The sequence below is a fragment of the Nestor notabilis genome, unplaced genomic scaffold (genome assembly GCF_000696875.1).
Source record: "Nestor notabilis isolate BGI_N333 unplaced genomic scaffold, ASM69687v1 scaffold2381, whole genome shotgun sequence".
NCBI classification, from domain to species: domain Eukaryota; kingdom Metazoa; phylum Chordata; class Aves; order Psittaciformes; family Psittacidae; genus Nestor; species Nestor notabilis.
Genome location: NW_009915876.1, coordinates 17,490 through 36,768, shown reverse-complemented (window position 1 = coordinate 36,768; position 19,279 = coordinate 17,490). Strand labels below are relative to the sequence as shown.

The window sequence follows — 19,279 nt, the reverse complement described above, 5'->3', positions numbered from 1 at the left end:
TGCGGCTCTTCAGTGTCTCGTACTCGAAACAGTGAGAAATGCCTCACAGCGAGGTAAAGAAGCTGTTGTATAGCTTGTCATTGCGGCGTGTTAGGTATGATAAAGCCTTCATTACACTGCTGAGCGCACTGACTCTCACTAGCCTTATAAAAATAAAGGCTGTGCTTTGTCACATCCACTGTACTTTGTGGATGGGATAGTTGAAAATGAAGCAAAGTCTGTCTGCTGGTAATGTGTGTGTGAGGCTGCTGTAGGATGCTGATATTTACTGTTTCTTGTACTGATCTCCCTTTAACTAGTTGTGTTTCTCTTAAGACTGGCAGAGCAACAACAGGGAAAATGACAGTTGTGAGGTATGAACAGGGGGCAGAGCTGACAGAAGCATCCAGGTGAGTGGAATGAACTGTACCAGTGTGTGGGTTTAGGGTTGAAGTATGCTGTGTGTGGTCCCCTACCTGGAGTTTCTTAGTACTTTAAATATAACAAAGAGAATAATGATGGAATGCTCAAAGTTTATATAGCATATAGTGTCTGTAGCTTCCCACCCCAAAGCTGTTGTTTGAGAGGAGTGATATGTTTGAGAGAAATATGCTGCTCTGAGTGACTTCTTGAAGTAGTTATGAACTAAGCACAGAGCACCCAGCCCTGGTATAACCAGCTCATGGTATTAAAGCCTGCTCACTTCTAGTATCCAGTAACACTGTTAAGCTCTCTTGTAGAGCAAGATACTCTTGTTCTGCTCTCCCTAAAATCCTCAAGTCTGAAGTTCCCTTTAGCTGTGAACAGTCAGAGAAGCTTATGCTTTGATGGCGAGAGTGTGTGTGGTGGAAATAGGTCATTCTAGTGTATCTTAAATTTTCTTTTTTTTCCCTCTTCCACCCCGGTTGTCAAAGACTAGATGTAGTAGCTTGTGGCAGAGAGCTTTTTCCAGCTTGGACAAGTAGATATAGAGTGCTTGGCAAAACAAACTCCCACTGAGGAAAGCATTATCTACAACTGAATTCTTGTGTTAGAGTATGGAATGGTGTGCTCAGACTTTGCTTCTGGGTTTTTGGTTTTTTTTTTTTTTTGTGTTAAAGATTGGCTTCCTAACACAAAACACTGATGTTGCTCATCCTTATTTTAATCACAGTAGAGGATAAGAAGGTGGCTTTTGGTGCACTTCATGTGTCCATAAGGATAAGCAAGTGACTTGCAGCAAAATATCTGTAGCAGCTGTTCATTAAGTGGAAACTACCAACTGACTATCCCATAAGAACAGCTGGGAAGCCAGTCTGAATGGCCACACCTCACTAGAGCTTTGCTTCAGTTCTAGGAACAAAATGAGGATCCTAGCATCTGGAGATGCTGGAGCTAAAAATGAGCCTTAAATGCCAAAACTCTTAGGGGGGAATCATTCGTCTGTTCTGTCTGATATTGAGTGCAGCTGGTGAACCATCAGTACTGGTTGCTGGAACTGTAGGAAATGCATCATTAAACTTCTTGCTTAAAAGCATGCAGAAGCAGTGCTGGTGCGTGGGTCCATTGCGGAGGATGAAGATTACTTGGATCTTCTGAGGTGTCACACTAGTGCTTCAAACTAATGCTAGATTGCCTCAGAACAGCATGGAACCATCAATATTGAGTATGTGTATGTAGTTGCTGCTGCCCAAGAAGCAATGATGCCAGAGACAGAGGCATGGCAAACACTGTGGCTGTGCTATTATACAGCACAGTATTTCTGTGGAGGAGGTTTAATTAGAAACTCCTGGATTTGGATGTTACTTTCTCTGAAGACATCATGTGGTCTTCAAAGCTTTTCAGGTGGCTGAACAAAAGCTTAATCTAAAGAGACGCTTTTAAGGAAGTTAGGGCAAGCAGCCACTGCCACCAAAAAGTGCTGTTCTAGCACTAGCTCAGCTGCTGCTCTGGTGTTCCAGTTTCCGGTCTGGTATCCTGCTCTGCACAAAAACATCTCTGTGCTATGGCTTTTCCTGGTGAAAACATTCGTTCTCTGAACAAGTAGTTTACCATAATAGCATTAATGTAATTTGGACTCTCTGAAGCAACTTTGCATATATACATGTTTCCTTCTGGAGTCTGGACTGTTAAATCCTCAGCAGGCTCTTGGATCCTCAACTTCAAAGCTCTTAATCCCATTGCTGAAAACATATGTTCCCTTCCTCCCCCAAAAGAAACTTTGTGAGATGGATTGCTAATGGAACTAGGTCCGTACCAGCCAAAGGGTTCTGCTGTGTCAACATATGAGAAGTATTTCTTCCCCTGGTACTATGCCAGTGCTCTGGCCCAGTTTGCTTCTCACTGCTTAGCTGACAGTTAATATTCTGTTCTCTGGAACAATGAAGGGTAGCAATGTATGAAGTTGAATTCTGTATCAGTATTTGACTTGTGTTATTCCTTTGCCAGCTCTCCAACAGCAGAAGAGCCCACAGTAAAGATTGATGATGGCCATGATGAGGATAATGAACCAGACAGCTGTTCCAAGTAAGCTAATGATGTACTAAATGCCTAGCTTACTCCCAAAAGTGGAAGCTGTTGAGCTAAAATAAGCAGGCAGGTGGCTTGCTGAAGTGGACACAAGCCCAGTGAATTGCTTGATATTGGCATTTGCTTTTGCATATAATAAAGACAAGTAAGTTCAGGAAGCTTCTTTATGCCTCTAGAGATAAAAGCCCAACCCAAGAACTAGCTACAAGTCCATCATATTATGAAGAATGGGGAGTCCAAACTACTTTGAACTTTCCTAAAAGAATGACTTTAGGAGAGCACAGAAGAACAAATGCTGGCAAGAAAATAAGGTGAATGAGTATCTGAGGTGAATAAGCATCATGCCCTCATCAAGACTAAACTGTCTGAACTTGCTAGTGATTAACTCTCTTCTTGAAGTTATTTTCCAGTGGTGTCTAGCTCTTGTCACCAGATTACTAACTCCTATAGCATACTTAGTTGAATCAATGACATATATTGACTTGTTTCTCTGTGCAGCTCAAGAACAGTGAGACTAAGCCTGTTATCTCAGGTCTTCAATGTGACAACATGTCTTTGTAGAATTTGGAAGTTGACATTTACAAATGCATTTCACAAAGGTCTTTAGCTAAATATGTGAGCAAATGTGCTACATTCTCCTCAACTGATGTAAGATTGTTGGCAGGCCAAATTGGAGTGGTGTATGTGTATTTCAGTCTTTAGTGCACCTGATAAAGGTATCTGTTGTTAGACTCTGGAAGTTGGAGTCTTGGTGTACCTGCTACATTTGCATTGCAGGTTTGACTGGGAAAAGAGATAGATCAACAAACTGTTAGCACTGCAATAATTGCACTTCCTTAGATATTAGACATTTATAAATGCAAGGAGAACGCCCTGTATGCTAGGTTGCCTTCAAGACAAGACCTATTATTACATCCTTGCCTTCCACAGGGAAAGTGGGTACTACAACTTATCTACCTTCCTGCTTAAGGATGCAGGTGTTTGCTGGTTAGGCCTTGTTCCTTAAAGTATGAACCTGATAATAAGAGATGTGGGTTAATTCAGTAAGCCCAGCAAGATGCTTCCTCATCAGTTCAAAGTTATCTAGCCTTGTCTTAAACTGAGTTACTGAGGCGTTAAGGATGTGCACAAAGTGAAATGCAATGCTCAAGTTAGCCTAGAGGAAACAAGTAGCTCGGACAGCATTATTGGGGTGCAATATGCATTACTGAGCTGACAAAGGCTCAATCTAATTGTGGGGAGAGGGAATGTAGTAGCTGTTTATAACAGGGAAGATAAGATAGATATCCAAACAAAAGTATCTACTGGTACGTCTTGTCAGTATGTCAGAACTTCTGGTAGTTTCTGTTGTTAGTGGTACACTTGGACAAGGTGTTTAAGGGTCTAAGAAAAGACTCTGTACTTAGAGTAGTTAAGTAATCTTGAGATTACTTAAGAGACTGGCAGTCTGTTTTTTCCGAACTGTTGGAGTTTGCAGGTAGTTGCTTCTACCTTAGTTCTTGGTGTAGCCTAAGGAGACTTTCAGCTAGTGAGGTAATTGCACAAAGGCCTAGCTTTAAACCAGAAGGCTTAAAGCACAGCAGAAAAGCAACACATGATAATCTGTAACTGAAAACAGCTGGAATCCTGCTAGGGCTGGAGAAAACTCTCAGTATTGCAAGAATTTAGCTTCAGCAGCTCATTTTCTTAAAAGGTACTAGAGACCTCAATCTGAAAGCCAAACTAGTATTTCCTTCTAATGGTAGAAGAGGTATTTTCCTTCCTCTATTCCAAGAGCATGGAAGCAGTACTGGAGCTGTTAACAAGGGCAGCTTTTTCCAAGCCTAAAAAAAAAAAGTCTGATATAATAAGATAATATCATGAACAAGATGATACCTTAAGAGATGTTTATCCTTTAATCTTCCTCTTGACCAATAGCTGTTATATAAGCCCAGTTACAAGCTTTAAGCCGGCCTTCTAGTGTCACTGGAATTATGACACTGAGTAGTGTTATGCATAAGTGCATGCTATTATGCTTCTAGGGTCTGATGAGTACTTTTTCTGTGAAGTGGTCAAAGCATTGCTTTCAAGTACTGTCTTAACCTACATTCTTCATGAATGCAACTGAATAATCTGCTGTTAAAAAAATCATTACTATTCAGAATTCTAAACTGAAAAGAATGTGAACAAAAGAATGCAACAGTGCTTTTGTGGCTAACATCAATGGCAAAATGTCACTTGACTTGATGCAACTTCTCTTCTCTTGCAGTGCAATTAGGAGAAAAATTTCCCCATTTGTGATGTCATTTGGATTCAGGTAAAAGCTCAAGCCTGTGATGATACGGGCAAGATAGAAACAGTCCTTATTTCTGGTGTAAGAACTTGGAGAGTTCCTTGAACAACAGTGGCTCTAGCCTGGTCTGTATGGAAAGTACTGAATCCTATCACGCCCAGAAAGGGTGACTTGAGAAAAGTACTTTGACTCTGAAAGAAGACTTAAACAGCCAGGACTCCAACTAGAACTGGAAGTCAGAACTGTAAATGCCATTGACTGGGATAAAAGCTTTTTAATGGCTTACTGTGGCAGCCTTTGAACAACCAGTTGGTCAGTTGTATACAGTCTAGGTGCCTGAAACAAGGTAAGCTGTTAAAGACAGTTACTTTTAAGGGACTATACTGACTGTATCATGACTATAGTAAGTCATGAGTGGAAGAGAAAGTGAGTAAGCTGGAAGACAGCACTGACACTTGGGTGCCTTGAAGCATTCAGATCTGCGCCACTTCTAGGAGCTGTGGAATTATAGGTGAATAAATATAGTACATTTATCTCTGGCTTGGCTGAGTCTGAGGTAAATGTACAGTTTTGCATGGATTATATGCTCTATGAAGATAACTTAAATGCAGTTGGAATCCTGCTTATACAAGCAGGCCTCAATCTCTGTATAAAAGACCATGCCTTGCTGGAACAGATTAAAACAAAAATCTGGGTTTATTCTTTTCAGTCAAATGTCAGCAATTCATCCCTTCTTCAAACTCACTAGTATTTTTTTTTTTTTTTTTTTTTTTTTCTTCCCGTCTTTTTTCCCCCCCAGAGTATTTGGAGTTGTGCTTATCATTGTGGACATCATAGTTGTGATTCTGGATCTGGCTATTGGCGAGAAGAAGGGTGTTAGAGACATTCTTGAAGGTGTTTCTCTGGCAATAGCACTCTTCTTCCTCATCGATGTTCTCCTGAGGGTGTTTGTTGAAGGGTAAGACATGGACAAAAATTAAATCAGTGTGGCAAGTCCTCAAGCTTGTAAGGAAGCAATGCTTCAAGCTTGTTCTACAAACATGGATGTTCTGTCAGCTAATTCTCTGGTCATAAACGATGGCTCCATCTCTTCTTGGCTGTGTATGTTGGCTGTTACCTTTCTATAGAATAATCTGTAAAGCATTTTGGGTATAAGTGAGCACTTAAATTCTATCAGCTTTGCTGTGCCTGCATGTAGACCAGGCGTAAGATTATTTTCTTAGTGAGTCTTCAGTGCTCAGTGTCTAGAACTACTTCAGGAGAGCTTGTCTAACAGTAGCTATGTGCAGGTGATTCTCTTCCTGAAGATGTATTTCAATGTTTGCTATCCATATGGACATCTCAAACTCTTTTGTTTCAGCTTCAGGAACTATTTCCGGTCCAAACTGAATATTTTGGATGCATTCATAGTGGTGGGCACTCTGTTAATCAACATGACATACTCCTTCTCAGGTCTTGCTGCAGCAGATCAGATACCAAGGTAAGAATGGTATGGCAGCTGTTAAATGTGAGCTTTTTATAGTCTTCTAAGAATTTTCTTGGGCACCTCTAAGCTGGGTGTGTGCATTCTAGATCATGAATAGTGATGGTATTTTGTGGTACAGACTAATGAGGGATGGGGACATTTAATTTTGGTCTACAGTTGTACTGTAGACTGTCCCCATCTCAAAGGGAGAGATGATATAAGCATATCAGTTGGGGTGCTCAAAGTGAGTAGTGAAGCCATCAAATGCTCTTCATTTAAGCTTTTCTTGATGTGCAGCAGTCCTGAGAGAGAGTCTGAAGATCAGAAACATGAGTTGGATTATAATAGCAAATGCAACAGACAACTGAAGGAGGATCTCAGTCTAATGGATTGTGACAGTGTGGCAACTCTTTCTATTTCTTGATTCCTCCACCATGCTTTCCCAAAAGCCCCATGGTAATATGTGACATGGTGAAATGTTGGATTTTCAGCCATGTCTTGGAGAGGGGAAATATGCTGGCTATGTGCATAAATTAATTCAAGTAATATTTTCATCTAGTTTCTGTAGCTTGATCAGACGATAATCTGTGAGAGAAACCCATTTGTGGATGAGATCTTCCCACCGAACACTCCAGTAGTGTCCATGTAATCCAACTAATTCCCAGTAGCCTACCTGGGATTTATCACTTTTAGCCCTTCCTCAAGAAGCAAACAGCAGTCTTAAAGCACCTGATACATCTCAGAATAATTAGAATTTGAGCAGCTTTTATGTGGATGAGAGTATATGTGACAAGTTAAAATTCAGTGGTAGGCCATAGAGATAACATGCCCTGATGAAGAGATATAGTCTCTGTTTCTGATCTTGTGTAGCTGGGTGTGCATTGGGCTAAGTCACCCATTTCCTTGAAGTCTGACTTACAGAAAAACACTGGGGAATGAGAGCTGGGTCTAGGAGCTAATGCTTAACTGGCTAATTTCCTGAAGGGCAGAATGCAAACTGCTTTAACCTTTGAGGTTTCAGCCTGGGGAGAGGGGCTTTGGAGTCTTTGTTCCAGTGTTGTTTCATCTCCTTGGCTTCCAGCTTGTTGGCTGCTAGCTCCAAGAGAGCTTTGAAAACAGCAGGGTTATCCTGGGCTAGGGAGAAGTTGGGAGGAAAAAATGATACTCTCTTCCATGTGTCCAGGACAGCCTTATTTTGCTTATTTAAGCTCTCCATCAGTGGAGAGCAGGCTGTGTTTAACTGGAAGTTTGTCCCACTTACTGTAGGTATTTGCCAGGATTCTTGCTTAAGTGTATCAGGACCTGAATATGTGCATGTGCTCCTTTAAAAATATATGCTCGCATACCTCCTTAAGAAGGGAATGTTAGTTTGCCCTAGTCCCTAAGGGTATGTGAAAGCAGCTGCCCCTGTGGAACCACTCACATAAGCATCTTGCCTGCTTCAAAGTTCAGTGGCAGTTCAAAGTTCCTCAAACAGAATCATCAGCTCAGGTTGCTGAATGATTAAACACAGGTTTCATACTGATCTGTCCTCAGGTTTCTTAAGGCATGTTGTACATAGCCTGTCTATCTTCTCTCTTCAGCTATTTTCAGGTGGTTACTTATGCTTAAATATGTACTTGAACAAGAGATTGGGGTTAATGTAGGTAGCGTTACAGGAATTTGTTGCTCTGTAGAGGTGCCTGCAAAAATGTTTGAGCAAGTAGGGGGTTTCCTGGTTCTGTTTCCTAGTTCCGATAACATGTACTCCCCCAAAAACCTCAACAATAAAACCATGGTATTCTTCAAGCACAGTATTCTTCCTCCAATATCAGCCTGAGAAGTCCTAGTTAAGTATATGAAGAAAGCTTTAAACTCGCTGAAGTAGCTTTTAAGTAGCTTTAAGCTTTGCATCTAAATTTAATTGTGTTAATTTTCTTTCATGGTGAATCTGACTCTCATCTAGAATGGTCACTCTCTTCCGAGTTCTGAGGATTGTCATCTTGGTAAGAATATTTCGCCTGGCTTCACAGAAGAAGCAACTTGAAGTGGTGACCAGGAGAATGGTAAGTTGGCCTCTTATTGTATCTAAGCTACTATTACTGTTTCCAACTCTTTCTCCAGACAGCTACCAATAGTAGCAAGACTGCCTAAGGCCTGTTGGTCTGCGACCGAACAATATTGCTTAAGTAGCACATCTATTTACTGTGCATGACAGAGTACTGGAGCTTTGCCTCTAACTTCAGCATAGCTAATCATTCTTAACTCTGCTCAAGTAAGCAGCAATTTGACCTGAAAGGCCAGCATATTAAAGTGGTTGCACCATCAAGTGTTTCTATTGGTAATTTCTGGTTTGCGTGGTACATGGACTGTTTTCCCTCATAGAGGAGGATAGGAATTTTAATGCTTCACTGCTTATTCCAGGTGGAAAAAAACAGCCTAGCTGTTGAAGCCCTATCCATTGTAAATGCCTCTTATTTTCATTGGTGCACTAAAGTGGTACTTGAAGTTTCAAGTATGTCCTCTTGCTCAGGAATAAGCAGTCTTGGTTATGTTGCCCTTAACTTCCTTCGTCCTTCCCTCAGCCCCCAAACACTCAAATAGCAATGATGGATTCATACTGCAGTGATCTTTTCACTAGAATGAAATTTGATACTTTAGAGTAAAAATTCTGTACAGAGCTTCTACCTAAAGCTAACACAAGAAACATTCTTGGTTAAGGCTGTGAACTTTACTGCAGCAAAATGAGGCTCTACCACTCATGACCTGACCTCAGAGTCTAGATGGTTGTTTTTTTCCTGGTAACAGGCGACACTTGTTGATCTCTGGAATTCATCTGGAAGATTAACTTTTCTTTTTTTGGCAGGTCTCTGAAAACAAAAGGCGTTATATGAAAGATGGATTTGATCTGGATCTCACTTATGTTACTGGTTTGTAGAGACAAATGACACTTTGCAGCATGTTACATCCTACTAAGACTAGTTAACTCCGTTAAGTGCTTGACATGAAATACAGGCAGTGTTTTAGACTAATGAAATTTTAAGTATGAAGTCAAACCAGGTTTGCTCATTTTCTGTGGTATTTTGTAATATGGATTCCTGACTCTGTTCTTGAAGATTAGTCTTCTGGGAGAGAGGTCGTACGTGCTGTATGTAATGATAGAAACTCTCCTTCTCTTGCCCTTAATGGTAGCTTGTACTTTAGGGAGCGTTATTGTCTTGCTCTCTAGCTATGCTAAATGCAGAGCAAAGGCTCTTGGAAATGAGTAGGTTGTCCTTATAATTAGGATGATTTTCATAATGGTGTTGCTCTCAAACATACAGCTCTTGCATGTGGGGAGGCTTCCCCCTGTTACTTCTAATTGCTATCTTCTCCGCAGATCGCATTATTGCAATGTCATTTCCATCTTCTGGGAAGCAGTCTTTCTACAGGAACCCTATAGAGGTAAAAATCTCTCATTTACCAAGTTCACTATTCCTGAATGCTTTTTTCACTTCTAGGTTCCCACTAATTTGCATGTGAACTAGGTAAATCAATCCTAGTACTGCTGGTTTGGCTGGTTGGAATGACTAAGTGATGGTCTCCACTGTGCTGTACTGCTTGTGTTGTAGTCTCTCAGCTGAGCCTAGGGGGATCTATCTCAATGTGGACACACTGGTGCTCTGATGGCCCTGTTCTTTGGGAATGCTTCAGAGAACCAAATCAGTTCTGTCCTAGGCTAATAGTGGTATAATTGATAAGGACTACCTGTTAATCTAAATGAAGATGCTTAAAAGGTCTGCATGATGCCCTCTTCAGAGCTATGCCAGCTGATATTGTAGAAACCTAAATAGATAGGGCTGGGAAGATGCAGTAGTACTTCTTATTCCAGGCAAGAAGCTGAGCTGTTGGGCTGCAAAGGCCTGCTGTCCGAGGGCTATTTATGAATGCAGTTGCTGACCCCACTTGGGGTGAGGGGTTGAGGTGTCAGTGGAAATAGAGACCTAACTACTCTGAACTCTTGTTGCTTTAGGAAGTTGCAAGATTTTTGGACACCAAGCATGCAGACCACTATAAAGTCTACAATCTCTGCAGTAAGTATACTTAGCTGCTGACTACATTGAAACACAGCTAAACAGAAAAACATCTCTTCAAGGTATGCTGCTGACAGTAACAGATCTCTGAGAATGTATAATCTGTCAAAAGGACATAGCTGTCTCTGACTACCATCTGTCCTGATTGTGACTATTGACTTTGAGTATCTAACACTCCTCTTGAGCTTGCAAAAGAGGTACTGGAGGTCTTGCAGTTTAGGCTTCTTTGCCCATGCTGAATAATTGACTCAGTGTTCCAAAACTCCTACCAAAAAATGAAAGTGGAAAACTAAATCTTCGCTAAAACTTGAGGTGGTGTTAGGGAACTTTCTAATGAAGGCTTAGAAGAATAAAGTGCAGGAATAGTTAAATGCTCTTCTATTTAGAGGTGGCTAAAAGTACCCCGGAGAAGTACTTCAGAAACAACTATCCTGTTGTTAGTGCTTCATAGCAGAGCTGGAAGTGAGGTATGATAAAGGAGCACTGATGCTTGAAGTCCTGAAAAAGTAAAATTGTCCTCAGGCCAGCAGAGGGATAGATGAGGGGTCACAGATGAGCTGTTAGCAGCTCTCTGCCACTCTAGCTGGTGGTTGCTGTGGTTTGACCCTAACAGTACATCAGAACACTAACTTTCAGATCCCATAATAATCCCTGTGGAAAGAAATGTTTATCTGGGCCTGGAGATGAATTTTAACTTCAGTGAGAGGTGTGAAACTAGAAGCTAAGCAAGCATGGCTTTAGCCAACCTACCTCTTTTTTTCCACTTTGATCCGTGTATTGATACTACTGTACTTTAAACACTAGTATATGCTCAGACCAGCAGCTGTGTATCACAAGCCACTTTATTTGTTGTAATCCTTTGCCCTTCCTGGCATAACTTCAGATCTTTCCTTGTAGGTGAAAAAGGCTATGATCCCAAGTACTTCCACTACAGGGTAGAAAGGATCTTTATTGATGACCACAATGTCCCAGCGCTACAGTGAGTCTTGTCAAGAAATATGTACATCATGGTAGCTCTGTGTAGGCATATGTTTTGATCTGGTGACTTTCTTATGTAGGGACATGCTGAAATTCACTGCCAGTGTCCGTGAATGGATGAGTCAAGATGAAAAGAACATCATAGCAATTCACTGTAAAGGAGGCAAAGGTAGGACTGCTTGTGTATAATTAGTGTATGCTACAAATTACACTTCATTCTTATGGCCTTAAACCATAGCAGGAGATGGGTTTAGAGTGTAACTCCACAAATTCTGCAGACACTGACTAGCAACAGTACAGTACTGTGTGTTTAGTATCACACAACTCCATTTCTAGATAGCCCAGATTGGTTCTTAATCTAAGATGGCATCTGATCTCCTAAAATATTCTTCAGTAATTTCCTGCTGTCCTGGCTGCTGGGACAGCCATTCCCCAGGAGAGGCTGGGGATAGGAAGCTACTGGAACTGATACTATCAAAAGTGTTAAGCTGCTGCTTTGGGCTCCCTGGCAGCCAGCTGCCCACACTGAATATCCTGCATTGTAATATGCCTCAAGCTTTTTAATTGCTGTGGGGGAGAGGGAGGGAATCATAGGATTGTAGAGGTTAGATGAGACCTTTAATATCATCCAGCTACCAAGTCCATCACCAAATCATGTCCCCAGATGCCACATCTACGCATCTTTTAAACATCTCTAGGGATGGTGACTCCACCACTTCTCTGGGCAGCCTCTTCCAATGCTTCACAACCCTTTTGGTGAAGAAATTTTTCCTAATATCCAATCTAAACCTCTCCAGGCACAACTTGCTGACTGACACTCCTGCCCAGTTTGGTGTTGTCTGCAAACTTAACTGAGGGTGCACCTGATCCCCTTGTCTAGATCACTGATAAAGATATCGAGCAGAACTGGCCCCTGTACTGAGCCCTGGGGAACACCATTTGTGACCAGCCACTAACTGACTTTAACTCTGTTCACCAACACTCTTTAGGCCTGGCCATCCAGCCTGTTTTTTACCCAGTGAACAGTGCACCCATCCAAGCCATGACCAGCCAGTTCCTGTGGGAAATGGTGTCAGAGGCTTTGCTAAAGTCTAGGCAGACAACATCCGCAGCCTTTCTCTCATCTGCTAAGTGGGTCACCTTGTCATAGAAGGAGATCAGGTTAGTCAAGTAGGACCTGACTTTCACAAACCCACACTGACTAAGACTGATGTCCTGTACAAGCTATGTGATGGCACTCAAGATGACATGCTCCTTAACTCCTCCATGGATGTTCTAGGTACTGCTGGACCTTAAATCAAGGTACACAGTGTTGTGTGATAGGGCATGTGGTCTTATTGGAACAAGATAGTCGAAGTTATCACATATAAGCTGACCTGTGGGTGCTGTCTGCAACTTGTGGTAGTGCAGGAGCTGTTGAAATGCCTAGATAGCTGTACAAGTAAACCAAGCTTCCCTGCAAACATCTGCCAGGTCTTTTTTTAGCCACCTGCTGTTACTACTGCAAGTACTTGGCTTAAACCAGTGGTTACTTAACATAAAGAAGTCTTCCCCTGTCTGAACTGTAGCTTAAAGATTTCGCAAAACTGAACACTGAAACTACCTGCAGGCTAAAACCAGCTTGAAGAACAAGTGTAGGGAGGGGTGACTTGAACTCTGAGCTTTACTTTTTAAATTCAAAACTGAGGCTATATTAGAGCATTGTGCTAGCAGTCTTGATGCTGCCTTAACAGATTTGGGGGTGGAAAAAGTTGGGGCAGAGAAGCAACTTGACTTCTAGCATTGGCAAGTGCTAGTCTATAGCTTCATCTAGTAGGGTGTGCTTAGCACTCCCCTATTGCATGGAGTCTGAGATAGTGGCCAGCTTCCTAAGTGTCTCCAGTAATATTACAAAGAAATGTGGGCACTGCTTTCAAGGAACAAATTAACAAACAAATCTTGTCTTAACTTATTCTTCCTAGAAATACAGGCAGTTGACTACTGTCACTTAAAACTTCTGACATGGAGGGAATGGAATAATTTCATCTCCACAAGATCCCAAATACCTTTGAACTCCTATAGCTCAACCTGTCTCTTACTTCTAATACAGGGAGGACTGGAACAATGGTTTGTACCTGGCTCATAGACAGTGACCAGTTTGAGAGTGCAAAGGTAAAAAATGGTGTTGATTCTTTGAGTATTCAAAGTGCTTCTTTAGAATCTGCTTGATTGGTGAAATGCATTAATACTTTGCAAGAAGTCTATACCGGAAAAAGGGTGCTGTGACCTGATACCTTGTTCTTTACAACAACGTTCTTTGTTCTTTTTTAAAAAAAAGTTATTGGAAATCTTACTACTAGGTAAGTTCCTTTCTGATGAAGACTATTTTGATCGGGAAGAATGGGGGAAGTAGAATTTAACAGATACCAACTCCGAACCATTCTTTTTGGAGGCATAATAGACATAGGGTTTCGAGCAATGCCTTTCTTAAACTGTAGGTGGCTTCTGAGCACGCTCTACTAGAGATAGCACCACTGTGTTTAGGTGGTGTCGAAGTAGTGTGAGGCATCAAGAACTGTGGTGACTGACAGTGTTACAGCAAGAAGCCCTTCTGGGAAAAGGGAGAAAGATCAAGTCCCAGGCAGCTCAGATGCATGTGCTGCTTTAGCATCCCCGGTCTAGTATACCAGTCTGGAGACATGGTCTGCAGAAGGCCCAGGTTACTCAAAGTAGTCTGGGCTGACTGTGGATCCATTTAATCTCTTGCCTTTTCTCAGTTTGCTCTGTGAAGATCTGAACTAATGTTCAGCTTGGTCTGCCACAGATCACTTGAATATAGAGGGTTCTAAAGCAATTGCTTAAAAAGTGTATTTTCTCCTTCACTCCTTCATGGATGGCAGACTTAATGTATCTGACTTCCTAATTAGTACTTTTTTATTCTAGTTAAAAGCCTCCTTTAGAAGGTACCAAAACCACTATTGCATATTTTCACTTGCACTCCCTTATTGGAATTGACTAGTGTAATTCTAGTTTACTGTCCGGGCTTCAGGAAAGGGGAATGGCGGTGGGATAAATAGCTTAACCCTTGAAGTTATCTTCCTACGTAGGAAAGTTTGGAGTACTTTGGGGAGAGAAGAACTGATAGAAGCACAAGTACCAAGTTTCAAGGAGTTGAAACTCCATCCCAGGTGAGCTTGAGCAGGTCCAGTAACAGTAGCCAAGCCAACACTACTCGTGTGACTGCTTACCCTACCCCACCTCCCCTGCCTTGTTTCAGACGTAGGCTCCTACATGCTGAACTTTGGAACTTTCTGTATTTGTTCCTTAAGGGTTGGAAGACCACCTAGTGGTAGGGTTGTGCTGCATCTTTCCCTCCCTCCCTCCCTTTTGTCCACACACATTCTTTGTCTTTCTCTGCATAATATCAAATCTGAATTATGGTATTTAAGATAACGAATTGGTGAGATAGGGTGAGCTTTCAGTCCAACCCCACTGTTCAAGCAGAGTGAGCTAGAGCAGCTTTCCTAGAGCTGTGTTCAGTCAGGTCTAGACTACCTTCCCAGATGGAGACTCCACAACCTCTCTGGGCCACCCCAAGAGGAGTATGACCCTGTAAGATAGCTGGGCTGTTATCAAGGATGCACTGAAGTCTGCAGCCTGGCTTGGGTAGGGGCTATGGCACTGATGTGAATGGGTGGAGGACTGCATGCTCTAGAGACAAGGAAATACTGAAGTTATTGCCTCAGACCACAGTTTAGGGCCTTGGTCATCTTGATTGACTGTACTGTGATTCAGAGGTGTGAGATGAAGCTGGTGACAGATACTTTAGTTGTTGGTATAGAATAGAATGGAAGTACAACTGTCCTACAGAATGTGCTTCTGTAAAATGAAAGTATCTTGTACACTTAAACATCCTGCCCCTTAAATAGCTACAATATAAAAGCTCCTCACTTCTTGCTGCACTAAAGTACAGAATTCCTCTTGGAACACGAAGTTTAAATATTGCTTAAAATGTAGATATTTGTCTAGAAGATTATTTGAACTGGGGAGGGGAATGAGAACAAATGGCTACTTTCCTCTCAGCTTTGCCCTTAGAGCTAAGAATTTAGAGTAGAAGGTTTACTTAATCCTACTTCTGCCTAGAATTAATCTGTGTGGGGTACAGAAACTGCATAATGTGTCTGGGTTTTTGCATTGCAGAGTAGGTATGTTGGGTATTATGAGATCCTGAAAAACAAGTATAACTTGAAACTCCCACCAGAGAGACAACTCAAAATAAAAAACCTCAAAATCCACTCTATACATGGTAAGAACTCTTGAATTTGGGCATTCCTCTGTCCTATTCCTATTACAGGAAGCTGATCTCTACTGTCTCTCTTGCTAAGATGATGATAGGAATATAGATTTACTGGGATTTGAGAATTCCAATGGCACAATTAAAATACAGTGAAAAGCATTTTGGAGTGAAATTGCCCCATGTGTTCTGTCACTTGCTGGGTGTCTGGTCAAATGGTGGCTCACATACAGCCTGCTCTGTTCTGGAAGGGAAATCACTTTCCAGGGGAGATTATCTCCACATGTGGAACTTGATCCACTACTTCTTCTGCACACATGTACTGATAATCTTGATAAAAGGCTGGAAGTTCAGCCCTACTTATTCTAGGGCACTTCAAACTGCTGTTCTTGTTCAGTTGCTGGAACCAGACTCTACATTAGCCTGTTCCTCGTTTACATCTGCTTTGAAATACAGCTTTCAGCCACTGAATCTTGAGCTACCTCTAGGATTTGAGTTCTCTCAAGTCTACTACAAGGTATCTTGGAAAGAAGGCACTTTCAAATGGGATTTCACTTGGTTTTCATGACCATTTACATTTCCAGCTAATGTATGTGCTCTGGTATAATGCAACTCTTTTTCTTTCCTAGGAGTTGGGAAAGGCAATGGAACTGATATGAAGGTGCAGGTAATAGTGAGGAAGCAAGTTGTACTAGAATGTGTTTGTGCCAGTCAAGGAAACTGCAAGGTGAGCACTATGAAATCGTGTCAGTTGAGTCATAGACGATGAAAGTTGACTTAGAGGGCAAAAGTGTCTTCCTGTAGAAGTTGAATATTGGTCATACAACATCCATTTAGTTTGACAGTTTTAAATTCTGAGAGGATGAAGAAGCTAAGCTTTGCTAAATCAATATCTTGCCACTACTCTCCTACAGAAGATTTCCCTAGAAGTCACTTAAATGCAAATAGCTCGCTCTGATCTGAGTAGCTTAAATTGTTGGGTTTTATTGTAGCACTACCACTGTATTTGTATGCCATGAATAAGTAGTGAGGTATTGTCATGAATTGGTTCCTTGTCTCCACAGCCATTTTTCATAAAACTAACACTTCGTTCTGTTATCCAGCTATTCTTTGATGCTGAAAGTGACTCTGTAGTCATTGGCTTGGTGGACAGCCCTGTTATAAGTGGTGATGTGAAAGTCAGATTTGAATCACGTTCTGTAAGTATAATGGTGTAAAGATCTTTGCTGGAGTATGAGGGAAGGCTGTGGTCTGCAGTGCACTGGGTTCTGGCTGGCTGTGCTGTGTGGGGCACAATCTGTGCTCCTCCCCAGTGACTCCTGCTGTGTGGGGTGGCCCCGCTGCAGCAAGTGGTGCAGCAAATGTTGCTACATCAGCCTATGCTGGCAGGGGAGACATCTGGCTGGTCATATAATACAACCAAGACATGCTAACTGAACACCTTCCACTAGACCAGGTTGGTCAAGGTCCTGTCCAACCTGGCCTTAAACACTGCCAGGGATGGGGCAGCCACAGCTTCTCTGGGCAACCTGTGCCAGTGTCTCTCAACCCTCATAGTGAAGAATTCTTTTCTAATATCTAATCTAAATCTCTCCTCTTTCAGTTTAAAGCAGTTTCCCTTGTCCTATCCCTACATGCTCTTGTAAAGAATTCCTCTCCAGATTTCTTGTAGGCCTTCTTCAGAGAAAACAGCGATCTGGGTGTGATGTTGGGTTCAAGTGTGCTGGCTCTGGCACTTTAGTTTTGTAAACTAAACTACTGAGGATGGGTGGGTACTTTTGCTCTGCCAAAAAGAGTCCTATTGTCTAATAGAGTCTTTGTCCTTAGGATCTCCCAAAAGGCTATGATGACTGCCCATTCTTCTTCTGGTTCAACACTTCCTTTATTGAGAATAACAGGTAAGCAATTATAGTGACTGCCTTGAGATCCTAACTTTTAGTGTCTGAATGGAGCTAAAAGGTTATAAACACAGTACTAATAGCTGAGATAGCTGGCTTCTCCTGCCTCTTAGCTTCTGTGTGGGTACTGGTCTCTGACTCTCAGCTGGAACTTAGGAGCAGGCAGTTGGTGTGTAATAGCTTGCACTGTGCCAAGTATTTTAAACATGTGATATCTTTATCTTAATCGACTTAATCTATCAGACTTTCCTCAGCACTCCTTTATTAATGAACTTGAATTCAAAAAGGTAATGCTAACTTTCAAACCAAAGGCAACTCTGCCATGCTCTGTAGCATGGCTGCCTGAGAGGCTGGAACTCATTCAGCAGCTTAGCATGCAAACATTAAGACCAGAATTAGAGGTACTGATGCTTGGGATTCCAAAGAAAGGCTCTTTGACTGTTTGTCATGCTTTTATTAGAAATTAATTTGGTGGCTCTTGTTGAGATTAGAACTCCTGGGGGTGCTCCAGCCAGTGCAAGCTGGGCTTGTCTGCCTCTCGAGGGAAGTGATGTAGAAACAAGCAGCAGAGACAGGAGGTCCTTCTCTTCTGTCTACCGAACTAGCCAGATTTAGACAGAGGAACTGCAAACTTGACATAAGGACAATTACTGTGTTCTCCATGACTGGAACAGGAAGGAAACATTTTTATTGAACTGATCCCATCAGAGCATGAGGAGAGATAGTCATGACTATGCTCATAACTCCAAACCTAATTTGCTGAGCCAACACTGCCCTTTCTGCCCAGAGAGTTCTGGCAGACCTGAGGCGGGCTAGGCCTGGTCAGGAATCAAATGGCTGTTAAAGCAGTACCCCTGCCTTGGTATCTCTAACTTAGCTAGAGCTGATGTGCAGGTGCTGTTAAGTGGTAACTAGACATGAATTTGGTAAACATTAAAAGTGGAGAACATGCCTGATGAGCTTGACCTGAGTACTGAATTGAATCCTTGTGACTAGAGAGGTCAGTTACTAAATTCCTGCCACCTGCATCCCATCAGGAGGCCTCTAGCTGAATGTGACACAAATGTTACTCAGTCTTGCTTCGGGGGGTGAGGGGAACCTGACCCACAAACTCTTGGCTGACTAAGAGGAAAACTGTAGTTTAGGCTGTAAGATGTGCTGCTGAATTTTGTCTTTCAGGCTCTATCTTCCCAGGAATGAGCTGGATAACCCTCACAAGTCTAAAACATGGAAAGTCTATAGTGAGACATTTGCTGTGGAGGTGAACTTTATTGAACCATAAGGGAAAGCTGAAAGAAGGGAAACATGTAAAATGAATCTCTTCCTGGAAAATGTCCTGCTGTTTCAGTATACAATGAAGCAGTCATATTTTGATGTGCTTAATGTATTTCTGTGTAGATACAACTTGTCAAATAAATTTACATGAAGTTCTGTTGTGCAGAGCAATAATACTCTGAAGGATTACTTAATGTCAGCTGGCTGTCATGTCAATGAGCTTTTGGATCCTTGGTGATTAGATGTCTCTACATACAGGTAATCCCTACTTTATTAACCTAAGATAATTGTCATCAAGAACATTAACCTGATGGTGGGTGGAGAGCAGCAGCCTGCAGGAGGCTGCTGGGAAAGTCTGATACACCTTCCTTCAACACCAGTTTTCCACAGGTCAGTATGGGAATCTAGAGGGAGACATTGTCTGCCTGTGCCAGTAGAAGTCTCAGTATTGAACCACTTCTCATCAGAAATCCAGTTTTGAGCAAGACTTGGCCTGGGAGCTGACTCTGGGGGTTGTTGCTCCTCTGCTGTTTCCCTTCCCCAGAGGACTGAGATGGCCACATGCCCAAACCCTGGATC

At 42.0% G+C, this 19,279-nt stretch overlaps 1 protein-coding gene across 1 annotated transcript; it reads left to right on the top strand.

Annotated features, from left to right (window-relative positions):
• The first annotated feature begins 339 nt into the window (after positions 1–339).
• LOC104399959 (phosphatidylinositol 3,4,5-trisphosphate 3-phosphatase TPTE2-like) lies at positions 340–18,873 on the top strand. The gene is made up of 18 exons (XM_010024330.1): positions 340–389; positions 2,407–2,484; positions 4,736–4,783; positions 5,559–5,717; positions 6,120–6,239; positions 8,170–8,269; positions 9,070–9,133; positions 9,583–9,647; positions 10,216–10,276; positions 11,174–11,255; positions 11,335–11,423; positions 13,344–13,405; positions 14,341–14,421; positions 15,434–15,539; positions 16,157–16,254; positions 16,631–16,726; positions 17,355–17,425; positions 18,605–18,873. The coding sequence occupies exons 1-18, from the start codon at positions 340–342 to the stop codon at positions 18,705–18,707; spliced, it is 1,533 nt and encodes a 510-aa protein (XP_010022632.1). The 3' UTR covers positions 18,708–18,873.
• The last annotated feature ends 406 nt before the right edge of the window (positions 18,874–19,279 follow it).